The 16,405-nt window shown below is 33.2% G+C and overlaps 1 protein-coding gene across 1 annotated transcript; it reads right to left on the minus strand.

Moving 5' to 3' along the window:
• Window positions 1-703: 703 nt before the first annotated feature.
• On the minus strand, window positions 704-16,352 carry LOC136980624 (very long chain fatty acid elongase 6-like). The gene is made up of 2 exons (XM_067276763.1): window positions 16,178-16,352; window positions 704-1,528 (listed from the first exon to the last, which is right to left on the minus strand). Exon 2 carries the CDS (start codon window positions 1,517-1,519, stop codon window positions 704-706), a length of 816 nt encoding a protein of 271 aa, XP_067132864.1. The 5' UTR covers window positions 1,520-1,528; window positions 16,178-16,352.
• Window positions 16,353-16,405: the final 53 nt, after the last annotated feature.

Genomic DNA, 16,405 nt, shown 5'->3' on the forward strand with positions numbered 1-16,405 from the left:
TTTTCTACATTTTGGTCAAAAATTCGCTTACCAGACAGGTGTAATCATTGTTCTTATTGTTTCGGGTGTAATAATTATTCCTCTACTAAAATGGGGTTGTTTTCATCCAGAAGACTGAATGTTTTCTTAAATTTCACTAGTATTTGCTTACAGGTTAATGTGAATGCTCAGGAGGAGCTGGGTTGCAATGTTGGAATTTCTGTCCTGCTATCCCCTGTTGTATTGTAATTATCCTCACATAATCAAACAAGCTCCAGTCGATGTTTATGGTCAGAGTGATTATTCCACTTGTTATTGCATCCGAAACACTAAGAACAGTGAACAGAGACAAAAGGTTCGCTTTATGACTGCTCTCCAATTAAGTCGTAAGTCCGGATATATTTGTATTCTGTGTGGGAGGGTGTGTGTACATTTGGCAAGTGATTTTAGAGAAATAAAAGTTTAAAAAGTATGTAAAATTATTTTATTCTTTTATTTTCTTCAGGAAAACATTGTAATTTTACTTCTTTTACACTTGGTACTGGTAGGAATTTCCTTTAACACCCGCACTTTCTTATCTTCGTTGCGCTTTTCTTCCATTAATTAATTAATTTTTTCACAAAATTTATAGAAAAATAATAGAATAAAAAACAGTATCACAATTAGTTATATAGGAATATAGAACATTATACTTTGTTAGTTCTTTATGTAAATGAATTTCTAATTATTTTTTTTTCAATTTTTTGCTCGATTTTGCAATGTAAGAATTGTAAAATAATCTTGAAAAGAGTAGTACGTAGGTGAGATAAACTGATAAGGCAACTTTGACAGCATTATCAGGGAATTCACAGGCATGCCCTTGCAATTTCGTATGAATGGCCCAGTAACACACAAAACTTCCAGCTATCATCTGGAGTAACTGCATTGAAGTTATGGACATGGCGATATTTCGGGGTATTTTTATATCCAATGCCGATAAAGTGTAGTATGTATACATGAATGAGTGAACGAAATAATTCATGACGCAAAACCAGTAGGTCACTGCCACTAAATTACCAAGGGTATACCAGCACATTATGAGAGTCATAACGTGATGATACCAGTGCAGGAATATCAATTTTCTCTTTCTTAAAACGATAAAGAGGGTGTCGCCAAATTCTAACACCTTAGACACTGCAAATAACCAACCCCAGAACACGGTAGGTTGTATATTTCTTCCGTATTCGCTGTTACAGACGGAAAATGTGAACCCAAATTCGCTGATGATATGTATAAGTCCTGGTGTCATTCTAAGTGTTCCTCCGATACTGAATAGAGCCAATAGTGTGTTCCATACTATTAAAGGAGTCTTCAGTTCCAAAGCTGGGCGATTCTTCATGAAACGTTGAAGACTGAAGATGACAGTGACGTAGAGGATGGACCAGTAAATTGAATGATGCCAGCAATTCTGCATCCATCTCAACCTGTTGTTGTTATCGACGATCTTTTCGAATTCAAATGGTTCGAGTAGAGTTGAAGCGTTCAACATAAGTTGGGCCATTTTGAATACCTGAAAGTGAAATAATTTCGATTATTCGTATAATTGATCCTTTGAATACTTTTAAAAGAGAAATGATTTATTTAAATGGCAGAACTTCCTTAATTAAAACGGACGGACCCACCATTGGCAGAACAATTAAGTTATCTGTGTTTACTGGTTAATACCAGTAAGCAGTTGATCGCGGGTTTGAGCCTCAGCACTGGGCTAGTCGCGCGGGGTTTTACGAGCTTTCTTCACGTGTCTAACATCTAAATAGATACTAGTTTCCCTGTAGGAAGTCCAGGTTGACATCCCCTTGACAGATAGAGAATTTTTTTAAACTCATTTCGCCCGACAGAGGATAGTTTTCCATAGATAGTCCTCTTGTGTGGCACCCCTTTAGTACATTGAACATCTAAATAAGCGCTCGTTTCCCACCCGAGTAGCATTCTTTTGACAGATCGGGAAGTTTTCCCGGGTGGTACCATTTTTTTTAGACATTTTTTTTCTTAAAACAGTTGAATATACAAGGTATACAAATTCGCGCTGTTACAACTTTTCTGTTATGCCTCTACGAACAGCAATTATATAGTCTTGTATTATGTAATTAAAGTTCTGTTTCCGGGAACATAATCTTAATTTATGATACGGAAACAGAGAGTTCGTTTTACGACTGTTTTTCAATTAGGTCATAAAAGCGGGGGTGTATTTCGTGTGGGAGGTTGTGTGTATATGTGTGTTTGATTAACTACAATCTTTTGTTTCATTTAATATCAAAATTTTTGCCAATCATTATCATTTATTTGAGAACAATAACCTACTTGAACCTAACAATAACCTGTTTTTTGCACTGTCCAACGACGCAAATCGTTAGACAGTGCAAAAAAGTGTTTTGATATTTTAAAAAAAAGTCACATAAAACTCCTTTCTTTTCGCAGTTACCTCTTATCTTGTCTAAACCAAACGTGGCGATAAATTGAAGTAACGCAGGCAATGAGAATTATGCGTAATAACGAGGTTTGCAAAATCTTACTGTTAGATGATTTCATGATAAGAATATCGTTCTCGATTCAATTTAGCGATTCACAGATACGGTAGGATTCGTCCACACAATCATTGACACTTTATGAAGGTGAAGTTATTTTGTAAAGCGCTATATCGAGGTATGGCTTTAAAAAGGGGCATTCTTAGTGAGCAGAAAGGGTCTGACGTATAACGATCAAAGCGATTTTATTTCTACCTTATTATAAAGTATTATTTCCTGTTTGCTCGGGTCAATGTTTCCTGCAAACCCGTTATAGCGTATTGAATGTTACAATGTAGGTAACATTAAATAGGCTATTGCAAACTCGTAGAATACTTTTATTTTCATTTCCCTCATCTATCTGTGTCTATTTATAAAACTATTATTCATTCAGAAGTGTGTGTCATGCTAGTTTCTTCCTGTCCCCCCCCCAATAGCGTGCTTTGAAATGCCTCGTACACATGAACTCGTGAATTATCACCTCGCCTAACAGCAACACCTGCAACGTAGGGGGGTTATAAAGGTCACGCGACTAATTTGCATAAGGAAGAGAATGCGGAAGTTTTCGCTAAGTGACATCATATGACATTAAGAGTGTTCCGTCCATAATTTCACATGATTGAACCTAACGTATTCCGTATCACACGTGTACTGTAATGTCAAACCACTGAACAACGGCTACTGACGGGAATATAGTCCGGAGATGGTCGTTGTTTGCAGGTTAATTTTGTGCACAACATTCCCGAAAAAATGGCTGCCGTTCACTGGTGGCCGCTATTGCAGGTTCGACTGTACCTTCTAACGTACTTCAGTATTAAATTATTCGTAGTTAAATATATAAATTATTGGAATAATAAATGAAAAAGAAAAAATAATGAATAAAATTTTCTCTTGGAATTGCCTTATTTTGAGTTATAATTACGAAAAGGTCATCTTAATTTTGATGAATTTCATCACACTTAACAGTTGTTCATCACACTTATCATTGTTCTACTTAATTTTAAGGACATCTCACCTTCAATTTTCCGTTGTTTGTTGCAGAATATTTGTAGAAAGGAATATCTACAAGGAATATATGTACTGTACGATAAGTGTAGAAAGAAATATTCGTTTTTTTTTAATTGTAGAATATCTATAGAAAGGAATATTTGCAGGAATATCTGCAAGAGGTATCTGAAGAAAGGAAAATCAGCAAGAACGTTTCATTTTTTTAATTTTTACAAAAATAAAAGTAAAAAAATAATGCCATGTTTTAGGATTAAAAATTACAAATGAAGCCAATTAAAAAGGAATTAAAATTAGAAAAAACAGTTGTAAATGTACTTTTCTTTTCAAAATTTTAAAGAAAAAATAAACAAATTTAATGAATATTTTACAAATTAATTACTTAAATAAAATTTGTCGAATATCGATACCGATTTTAAATGAATAATAATAAAAATTAAGGCAAACAATAGACAGGAAGGGTGTTACTTACGAAGCGTCACAGATCAAGTCGGCAAGAAAAACACTGGAAAGTGGACAACGCACCACAATTTCAATGCATTGTTGAGCAATATTCGTCTCCTTCGAGAAGAATATGTTGAAAAAACACCAATAACATTTAAAGATAATTTATATTCTGCGAATGAGAATTTAAGTACGTGTCGAAAAGCAGAACGAGGTCAGTTAAAATTATCTTCTTTTAGCAAAACTAGCATTTTCTGTGTGAGATTCAACTGTTAATATTATCACCATCGTCTGTCAAAGTATTAAAAAAATTAAATATGTTCTTTGTATTACTGACCCATATTTTTTATTAATATTCTAATTTATATTTATTTATTATTTTCTATGTATACTATTTATACTATTTATTATATTGACATTATTTATTATTTTCTTTATATCGTGCGTGATTTAATAATAATAATAATATTATTATTATTATTATTTATTATAATCACGCACGCACGCACGCATTATTATTATTATATAAAGTTATATTATTAATATATATAATATATATATAATAATAATATATATATTATTATATTTTTCTGTTATTATTTATAGAGTGACTATAAATTTTTTGTATATGTTAGAAGCTCTTTATATCCTTTCCCTATTGTCTTGACTACAAAGCCCCTATGCTTGTTTGCTCTTTATATCCTTCCCTATTGTCTTGACTACAAAGCCCCTATGCTTGTTTGCTCTTTATATCCTTCCCTATTGTCCTGACTACAAAGCCCCTATGCTTGTTTGCTCTTTATATCCTTCCCTATTGTCCTGACTACAAAGCCCCTATGCTTGTTAGAAGCTCTTTATATTCTTCCCTATTGTCCTGACTACAAAGCCCCTATGCTTGTTGAGCTCTTTATATTCTTCCCTATTGTCCTGACTACAAAGCCCCTATGATTGTTAGAAGCTCTTTATATTCTTCCCTATTGTCCTGAGTACAAATCCCCTAAGATTGTTAGAAGCTCTTTATATTCTTCCCTATTGTCTTGACTATAAAGCCCCTATCCTTGTTAGAAGCTCTTAATATTCTTCCCTATTGTCTTGACTATAAAGCCCCTATGCTTGTTTGCTCTTTATAATCTTCTCTATTGTTCTGAGTACAAAACCCCTATGATTGTTAGAAGCTCTTTGTATTCTTCCCTATTGTCTTGACTATAAAGCCCCTATGCTTGTTAGAAGCTCTTTATATGCTCCAATATTGCCCTGACTATAAAATCTAAAACTGGAAGACACAGCCCCATAGGCCTACTTGTGAGATAGTGATCACTCTATACAATACATACGACGTAATAATTCAGCGGATCAGCTGTATAATAATTCCCAACCTTTTTTCATTGGCGTACCCCGTGACATGTCATTTCTCTAGATTCTACCCCTCATTTAAGAAATTTAGTGAGTAACCGTATTGTTAATTTTACATGTTGTAACTTTAAATTAAAAAAAAAAAGTAATTTACAATGTTAATAAAGAGAAAGTATTTATGTTTACATATGTAAAAGTCAATACATTTACAGTACAAATATAAAAATTATAATAAAAATAAATTGCACAAAAAACTAACTTGAAAGTATTTCATTTCGTATTAAAGGAGTTCAGCCTTGTCCTTATTTTTTCTCGCATAATTTTTTTATGTCAGGTTCGACTGATACGAGTTATAGTTTCGAATCTGGAACTGCCTTCAGCTTATTGCGATGTTTATTTTTTACATACATAGGAAGAAAAACTCTTTCCACAAGCACAGTACTTGTAAATGGCAACAAAATCTGAAGTACTTTATCAGAAAGTAGCTCAAATTCTTTGTTAATGCCTGCTCAAAAGTTAAAAAGACATTTTGATTTAAATTGGCATTTTAAAATCGAATCGGTTGAAATTTCGATAAAATTCTCTTTCTCCTTACTTGATAATTTAGCTACCTGAAAGTATTCCTCTTCAAATGGATTTAGAATCCACTAGTTTGTGTTGTCAGGTTTTGGAAAGTATTTCTGGAAATCCGATTTTAATCCTTGTAAATGTTCAATTATTTGTTTATTTAATTCCGGAGAAAATCGCAATTTGTTTTCAGATAAGAAACTGTGCAATTTTTCAAATGCTTCAGCTTGACTATTTTTAATACATGACTTCCAAAAATCAAATTTTTTAAATTATAGATTCAATTTTGTCAGACAAAGTTTTATCTTGGAGTGCCAAATTTAACTTATTTATACGCAGAAAAATATCTGATAAATATGCGATAGCCTGAAGCCATTTATCGTCATGAAATCTGGACGAGAGCTTGAAAGGATTGCTTTAAAAAAAACACTTGTACCTCATGCCTTAACTCAAATAGTCTGGTAAGAACTTTTCCACGAGCTAGTCATCTCACTTCTGTATGAAGGAGCAATGTAGAATGAAGACTCGTCATGTCGTCACATAGAGCTTTGAATTACACTGCGAAGACAGGAGTAAATACCTGACATAGACTTGGCACCTTTCGGTACATAATCTACAGCAGTTAGACCAATCAATCTCCTTTTCTTTGACGTAAGAATAAACACAATAACATTAAAAAGATCTTCACCTCTTGTGAGTTCTGACAAAGAATAGATAAAGCAATAGGTTTTCTTCAATTTAGTTATCGATCAAATATCTTGCTATAATGTAAGTCCGCCGACCTTTGGGGGGGGAATCGTTAATCTCTCGACAGGATGGTCTAGGGTCGTTCGCGTGTGGGTGTGAGGGAGGTGACACAGACAACAAGTGTCTCACAAAAAGTCGTTTATTTAGACGCAAAGAAACTTACACCTAGTACAGACTTCTTCTCGAACGATGAAATTTTTCGAAAGGTCTCAGTCACGCCGGCGTTTTCCTGACGTTTTCTACTGTAGGCCCCGGGGCAGCAACAGGTTGAGATGTTCGTCTCTGGTCACTGGTGGTCTGTCCTTGGTGGCACTAACTAGCAGATCGGCACGATGCAGGAAAAATAAATTGTCTTTGTGCGCGCATTAGCCGTTAGCGGATTCACAGTTTTTTGTCCGGCCTCTCCGCGCGTAGAAGGAAGAAGACCTCTCTTCCACCTCGCTCGGCGATTATCTCGATCTCCTTTTTTCGTACTGTTCATGTTGATTGGCTCTACGTCTCTCCTTTCTCGCTTCTCGATTGGTCCCTCGCTTGTCTCCAAGCGAAAAACGACCCCTGTTCGAGTCACGAGAAAGAGCCGCCTCGACAAATCTACTTGACACCCTCCGTTTACTCAGGATGGAAAGAATTGATGGAACTTTGAAACTTGCGCTCATATTTTCCCTATTGTTGTCTAGTCTGAGAGATTTTTGAAATTCAATGCTTTGATATGAAGTTCCTTTGTATTGAAAACTTTTCCCTTTTTCAAATATTAATTGATCTAAATTTCGTATACGAGCGACTTGTCAAAGGTCCATCTATACTGGAGGACATTCGTCTACAATCATTACTCATTACAATTATTGCATTTTATTTTACATTAGGCCTTTTTGTCTTTCGACATCTTTCTCCTTTTTTTCATGCGTCGCGGTTTCAAATGACTAACGCGTCAAATCCGATCTTTGATCGGTTTTTGTCCTTTGTAACAATGGATGATTTTCTACATTCGTTTTAACAATTTTCTAATATAAATAATTAATGTTAGCCCGTTTTTGGGACTTCACAATAACAAGCAAAATAGCGTCAACTTGAATAGCGAAAAATTTACTATTTTTAATTCGGCTTATTATTGTCATTTCAACATCATCAGACATATCACGAATTCTTTGAGATATTGTATTGTTCGAAAGAGGAATGTTGTTCATATTAGGTACTCGGTCTTCTCCGAGCATACAGCGAACAGCATCTTTTATACAGGGAATAATCAAATTTTCAGCTATGGTATGATTTTTGCCATATTTAGCAATAAGTCCCTACAAGTCTGGTTTTTTTTATGCGCGCATGATTTGGGCACCTAATACTCTGTGCCAAATTGCAACTTCTGGCATGTACTCCTTCATACCTCTAAGCTAGTAACACAGCAGGCAGTGCGATTTTATAAACAAGACAGTCTTGTCAATAAAAAATTAATAAAAATACTGAATAAATAATGAAAAAAAATTACCGCTTGTAGAAAACAGGTTGGGAACCGCTGTAATAATTAATATATACATTATGTACTGACTAGCAGAAAATTCAGGAAGAAACTTTACAGGAGAGGCAATTGAAGGAGACACTTTACAGGAAACTGATTAGGAGAAAATTAAAACTTAAGAGGACTTGTAATAGTTCCTATCTTTTCTATGATAAATTTTAATTAAACTTATTAATATAGAATTAAATAAATTCTTCCGTAAAGAAGAATCTTAATATAAAACCTTCTTTTGTGAGAATCTTGCAACAAAGTAGTGAGAGTAAAGAAACTAAACTCTCACTCAAGGAAGATAAAATAAAAATCTAATAAATTAATAACTTAGTTTATTTAAAATTGCATTAATTCTAATAATTTCCTATGTTTCTCAATAGAAATAAATTGTTTCCTTATCGTTTTTCTTCACTAGGGTACCGATAAATTTGGTAAAAATATATGTATTATTTTTTAAAATTAAATAGTAATTTTGAATTGTCATGACAATATATTAAATTTTTTACAATTATTTTAGTTTTTTTCGGGGAAAAAATTATAACTTTTTACGCAGATTGCATTTCAAATTTCACGTAAAACAGCATCTAAAATTGGAAATAATAACTTTTTTAAAAATTTTGAATATTTAATTTATTTAATCGAAGACGAAATTGATGTAGAAAATGTAATTTAATTTTTAAGGCCTAATTTTTTTTTATTTATAAATATTTTATCTTATAATTTTGCCTGAATATTTGCCTAAATAGCCTGAAATTTTCTCTATAAATTGCTTGAATAGGTTAAATTTTATAAAATGATTTTCCCGGATACCTTTAATTTCTCTTTTTCGAAGAAACTTGTTTTCAGATATAAAACATGTGATTGACATTGGCAATAAACCACTACAACACTCCCTTTTTGTGACCCAATTATTAAAGTCGTTATAAGCGCATTGTCGTAAATACTTTCACGTAAAATCAATGTCATTAATTGAGGTTAGGTGTTTTCTAAATGAACTTTGAACTATATTTAAACCACATATGAAACGGAGTTGTCGTAAAGCGAGGATTGTAAGGAAAGTGTGCCAAGGCGTGGTAATTTATGTATTGAACACGGGGTTTGAGAGTTTGTGAGGACTCCTTCGAAATTCTTTAAGAAACATTACAGGTTATAGATGCGGCTATTCCAAAAATTTAAGAAATGAGCAGTGAGATGAAGCCCTTAAAAAAGTCCGACCCCAATAATGCCTATGTACTTGGATGCTTTAATGCGGCCGGGATTAAGCATGAAAGATTTTACTACGAACAATGTTTGTGTGTTAAGTAAGTAAGACTTTATAATGGCTAAGTGACTTTTGAACCTATCTGTATTAATTCTCTTTATACTAAATATTGTATAGTATAATCATATATTAAATAAATGCCATTCATTGTTCGCTCCTAATCAAGTTTTTCTGATGTTTTTTACGTATTTAACACTTAAATAGGAGCAAATTTCTCGTAGACAGTCTTTTCAGCAGGTACAGCACCCCTCTTTGCAGTTGATGCCTTGCTTTATACAATTAATCCAATTATAATGGTTTATGCAAATGAACTATTCCTTGGATTTGTATTACGAACGTTAATCCAGCTTCTTATCCTTACCCTATTTACTTTTTTAATGTGTTATTTATTAGTGTTCTAAAGCAAAGCTCAAGCTATATAAATATATACTAATTATTTATAAATATAATTCTTAAAAAATTAATTTTTCTTGCCCTTGCAATATTTATTTTTGGAAAAAAATACTAGTCATAATGGCGTTGAGTAAAGATTATAAAGGCTACATTTCTCTCTCATTTAAAAACTTCATTACTCGAAAATAGTACAAACTCTTTCAAGTGTGAAGTAGAAAGACATTGTTCTAAACTCAGTGTACGATTTAAATCCAAAACTGTACAGTTCGTTTCCATGAGACAATTACACAGTTAGGTACGGAGCTTTCTGCCCATAAGGTTTCCACATCTGATCTCATCTTTCATCTATCTAATTCTGTCCTCGAGATTAAGGAAAGACAGTGGGAATTTATAGGTCTATAATTATTTTTATTTTTTTCAAATTGTAGCCCAACAAGAGGTAATTTGTCTATCTGCCAAGAAATGTTTACGGAAAGAATCAGAGGAGGAACTAAGAATACTTTAAGATTTTTGGATTTTTAAGAAGCCCTCTTGCTGCTCTTCCAACACGACCTCTCCAAGTAAGCCAGAAAATTAAAGGTAAAACGATCAGAACAGAATTTTTGTCCTTTCCAATTACGACAAGTCCTTCATATCCCGTTAAATCAACCTAAGAATAATCTAACTACGCAGATATTTATGGTTGGAAGCCTTTTGTTACAAAAATCCACTTTGTGGTAACATATCGCTCCGTAATGAATAGTCGTATCGTTACTGTCCTTAATTCGAATATTATTGTTAATTGTCTACTTGGACTTTACATATTAATAGGACTTTATACTGGTGTTTAAAGATTGGCACAGCAATGAGAAGTTAGTTCAGAAAAAACAAAATTTCTTTATTATATCACCTGTAGTAATAATTTCTGTACACATATTATAGGTGTTTCGGACCAGCATGCCCCTCATCAGCAGTATTACCACCAAATATTAAAAACAATAATAATAAAACAAATAAGACACTGTATATATTAAATTTCTCGACAATAAAATACAATTTTAAAACTTACAGTAAATACATATTCCAATCTCGAGTACAACTGGGTTATATTTCTCGCTTTACATTTATTTAACATTTCACTGTGTATAAAAGATATAAAAGGAATAATATTTTATAATAGTTATGTAGACGATTGCATTATTTTATTTGATACTAGAAAGACTAGTGAAGATATCATTTTAAAACAGGCAAACTTAATAGAAATAACCATACAATTTGAAGTGGAAAAAGAATGTAATAATAGTTTAAAAGATAAGAAATGTGTACATTTGATGTATGTACACGTACCTAAGATATTTGAAAGAGTTAAAAATATACTAAAAGGAAAGGAATTTGATTTAATGGAAGAAAAAGAAATTGTGTATTCATTTAATTGTAACTGTGATCCAGCCGAAACTTACACAGAAGAAACAAAAAGGAAATTAAGCACAAGAATAAAAGAGCACATACGTGAATAAAAGGTAATTATGCAAATTCTGCAGTCGCAGAACACTGCATTAATTATGGGTGCCAAATCGACATAAATACTATAAAAATTAAGAAGAAAGAATCGAATAATTACAAACGACAATTATACGAACATTTAAACACAAAGAAAGAAAGAAATACAATAAACAATAATTTAGGTCGCATAATCCACCAATCGTGGAGCACCATACTCGATGTCGTTTACAAAAAAGCATAGTGTAAAAATAGTTTATAGACTCTTCCTATCATAATGCTGTTGAATGGTGGCAAACGAAACCTCGATGTCAGTTTTTAATGAAATTATTACATGACATTGTTAGCTTTTAATAATTACCATCTTTATTTATTTTACTTTTTTAACTTTAATTATACAGTGAAATGTTAAATAAATGGGTTAATGTTACCTATGGTTCCAAAATGGCAGCTAGTCTCTGATTCCAGCAAATAGAAGAAAGGAAACGGTGGGGACGCACGTTCTAACCTAACCTATTCTATAAATTACCATAATTATTACCAACAAAATCATTAGAATAGGCTAGGTTAGGTTAGAACATGCGTTCCCACTGTTTCCTTTCTTATATTTGCTAGAATCAGAGACGAGCTGCCATTTTGGAACCATAGGTAACATTAACCAATAAATGTAAAGCGAGAAATATAACCCAGTTGTACTCGGGATTGGAATATGTATTTACTGTAAGTTTTAAAACTGTATTTTATTGTCGAGAAATTTAATATATACAGTGTCTTATTTGTTTTATTATTATTGTTTGTAGTATTTGGTGGTAATACTATGATGAGGGACATGCTGGCACAAAACACGTATATGTGTACAGAAATTATTACTACAGGTGATATAATAAAGAAATTTTATTTTTTTCTGAACTAACTCTCATTGCTATGCCAATAAACACCAGTATAAAGTCTTATTAATAAGTAAAGTCCAAGTAGACAATTAACAATAATAGTCGTACCCGTTGTTACACGGAAATTCGCGTGTAAAATTATACATTTTGATATCTTCTCTGTGTTGAAACTGTGCTTTTGAGACATTATGAAGTGTTACATTTTGATACGCAGTATTAAGTATTGCTTTTTCAAACAGAAAAATTGTATGCTCTTGTTTGTAATTTTTGTGCTGATTGTAAAGAAAACTTTTCCATACTTGAAATTTCTTTAATTTAGATATTTTTGTATGTAAAAAAGGTGGAAACGTGAATACAGTTTCTACTTCTATACCTGGTATCATACTGACGTAACAAAAGATCAATTTCAATGCAGTGTGAAGAGTCTTGTTTTGTCTTTTTCTGGCACATGTGGGTACCTATAGGTACCCACATGTGCCAGAAAAAGCAGGTAATAAAGAGGTGTCTTATAATTATTTCAGAAAACACTGATGGTTCACACACATGATGTTGCGGGCCATATCAGATGCTGGTTTTCAATTCAGTTTAAATGCGAGAAAACACAAAGCCACCCATCAAAACTTTCAACTTCTGGCCTTTCTTTCCGATATGTAAAGTACAGAAATGTAATAAAATGTTAGTTATAAAAATTATTTTATAATCAAAAAGACTATAAGTATATTTATAGTCTAACTAACAGTATAATACAGGCAAAAATAGAAAATAAATATGACTCTATAGAGATACCATTTCAACACCATTGATTATATGGGATCCAAACTGGCACAGGTTATTTTGTGAGGGGTGCTCAGCAGTGTCTGAGTAACCACCGAACACTGATCGTGGGTTCAAACCTTACCACTGTTCTGGCTGCGTAAAGTTTTCAGTCTTCTTCACGTTCCTAACATCTAAATAAGTGCCAATTTCTCATGGAAAGTCATCTCGAAAAGTAGAGTGCCCTCGTTTTACCCTGTATATTGTCTTACCACGTCAATTTAATCTTTGATTTATTATCTATCTCCTTCCCAGCAATATTAGTTAGTTATAATTATTTTGATTTATTTTCCTCCCCCTCTTCTTATTAAGGATTTTATAACCTCATTATAAATTCCTATATGGGTGCCTTATTGTTTAGCATGTGTTGAAGTTAGGAGCATAAACACAGCAAATGATAATCAATTTTTTCCTTGAAAGAGACAAACAATATAAAATGTAAAGTTTTATAATTCTGATTCTATATATGGGGTGATCTTAATTAAAGTACTCCTATTCAACGCTGTCTAGACATATTTTTAACAGTTCAAACACAACCAACTTTCATATGTCAAAATTTTAGGACGTGAAAAACACTTTTATAAAATACATTCCCAGCAATCAGTTGCTTAACTTTCCCGACAATAACATTTAGTGGCGCATTTAGTAGTTATGATAGTTAAAAATATAAAAATTTTTGAAATAATATATTATAAAATGAAAAAAAAAAGTTAATTTTGAGGTTAGAGACGGGTTTTATAACAAATTATAAATGCTAATAACGAGTAAAATCGTCATTAAAACTGACCCAACTAGAGATACACACGCCCTCCTTTATCTTCCCACCCTCTCGACCTTTAACCACCAAAATTTAATAGCATCAATCCCCTGACAAACAAACCTACCTGCAAAATTTCTGAAATTTTGCGGCAAAAAAACACAGAAGTTATTAAACTTCAAAGAGGGTGAATAAGATCTGCCTCCCCCCACACACACATACGTAAAGAAATTAATCCGGAATTTTTTTGCATTTCAACGTGCTCTGAGTCCAAAAATGTAAACGTCTCGGGAGGTGGGTCATTTTTTGACCGATCGCCATACTTTCCTTCTGTTATATATACCATTATATAGCAACCGAGAAAGTAAAAATTAGTGCCAAAACTTACCACTACGGAAATTTGGCACTGCAAGTAGCAAAACATTTTATTTGTACGCATCCTGTACTGATATCTTGGCCATGTGATCTTCATTCTCAAAGTGTAAAACCTGAATACAGTGAACATTGTGTTCAACGGCCGATTCTAATTGATCTGTGGTGCTTCTCATTTGCAGTATAATCCAAATTTGTAACGTATCCTCGATAAACCACATTTCTTTAAGTATTCAGGCAACTCGGTATAAGATCCGAAGTGCCAAAAGCACCATAGTGATGACTTTTGGTACTAATTATATTTCATTTTGTGTGTTTAGTGTATTAACAAGCCCTTAATGGGTTTGGCAGGTCCTTCAATGAGACGACCTGGAATTTTTCTGGAAACTGCCCCCGAAAAATTCTAGGGATTAGATCTCGAATTCCCGAAAAACCTTTACCAATAGCCCAAGTGGCCTTATACTTAGTGACATAGCAAAGGGAGGCTAAGGACTAACTTGCTTGGTGTAGACTTTTTATTGAAAGGCCACTTGGCATAGTTCTTCAAAACTGAATAATTTTAATTTAAAAAAGTTAAATTTGAGTTGTTATATACATTTTAATTTAAATATAACTCATAGTTTTCATTGTTTTGACGTCCTTTTATAGGAGGGGTCTATTGTAGTATCAGCTCTTATTAAAAATAAAACAGCATTGTAAAGTACAGAGCTGTAGCACACAAAAAATGCCCCACCATTTTTGTTTCTTTCGAAAAGTCAAGTGGAATCTCGGAATAGACTGCCAAATTTGCCAGGTATATGCTTCACTGCACGACATACCAGGGCAACAGTGCATCACTGCATTACACAAATGCAATGCGAGAATGGTTGGCTGTGCAGTTAGGTTTAGATTAGTTGAGATATTAGGCAGTTTTATTTAACGGCATTTGATATTGTCTACTAAATTGCATAGCCTGCTATCCTAACTTAACTGCAAATTCAATCACTCCTGCCTTGCATTTGTGTAATGCAGTGATGCACCGCTACCCCTTCCGTGTCGTGCAGTGAAGCATATAACTGTCATATTTGACAGTCCATTCCGACAACCCACTTGATATTTCGGAATGCATTAAAGGTAAGAGTAAGCATTTTTTCATGCGCTACAACTTTATGATTATATTGTTCTATTTTCATTAGGGGATAAAAGTGAAAATGCCCTCTTCTATGGAAAGTCTGGAGGGGTGGGAATTTTCATTATTGTTTATCATATGCATGGCATGGCCGAGTGATCCAGACGGATCGAAAAATCCCCAGGAATTAGTCGAGAAAAGGGTCCGACTCATCTCTATTGTCAAAATTAAGCATTTTATAATTAATAATATAAAAGTATTTTTAATAAAATATCGCAACAGATGGCGCCACAAGCAATTTAAAATGTTTTTCCGGGAGAGTTACGCAACTACTGTAGTTGTAAGAATTTTTTTAACATAAATTATAACCAAATAGCCAATCCCCACAGGCAAAATAATGATCCAAATAAAAATAATAAATACGCGAAGGTATGCATATAATTAAACTAACATATTAAAAATATATATGCATCCCCCTAAAGAAAACCCCCATTTAGGCGTTAGAAACGTGAAGAAAACACAAAAAACTCCACGTGGCAGTGTGCTGTTAAGGTGCGAACCCGCGACTAACCACTCGGTAAACTACACGTATAGGTCCGTTGATAAGGCACGAACCCGCGACCATAAGGAATTTTTTTTTTTAATTCCCTTATTCATACAATTATTTACCTTTACTTTCTATGTTTAGCAGAAGATTTAATATTTTCTGTAATAAATAATAAAGTCAGGTGATTACTAATATATTAAATATCTCAGTTACGTAACCGAATTCCTGTCACCTAAATCATAGTATTATTAGTGTATTAGAAAAGTAATAAGATGAGAGGTTTGATAAAGTATTTATATATGGCATGCAAATGTAGTGAGTAATAAATCAATTCCTGGAATATTTTATACAACTGCTAGCAGGAAAATAGAAAGACGAATAGGGTGATTATAATTAAACAGGTGTTTACAGCTACCTTTCGAAAGAAGTATCGGGCATATCTCCATCAGTTCTAGTATACATGTCGTCTTATGCAGGTTTAATTGTCGGAAGAAAAGACTTTACTTAAAAATTCAGCCGCTAGGGAAAATTTGGCTCTGTTATTTTCTTAATGAGTACTTTCCTTATGTTTTCTAACGAATTTTTGGAGTCTCAAAGGGTTTTTCATCTGTCGAGGTATTGTGAAGGACGTATTGCGACACCC

The sequence above is a fragment of the Centruroides vittatus genome, unplaced genomic scaffold (genome assembly GCF_030686945.1).
Source record: "Centruroides vittatus isolate TY-2023 unplaced genomic scaffold, ASM3068694v2 contig_717, whole genome shotgun sequence".
Taxonomy (NCBI): domain Eukaryota; kingdom Metazoa; phylum Arthropoda; class Arachnida; order Scorpiones; family Buthidae; genus Centruroides; species Centruroides vittatus.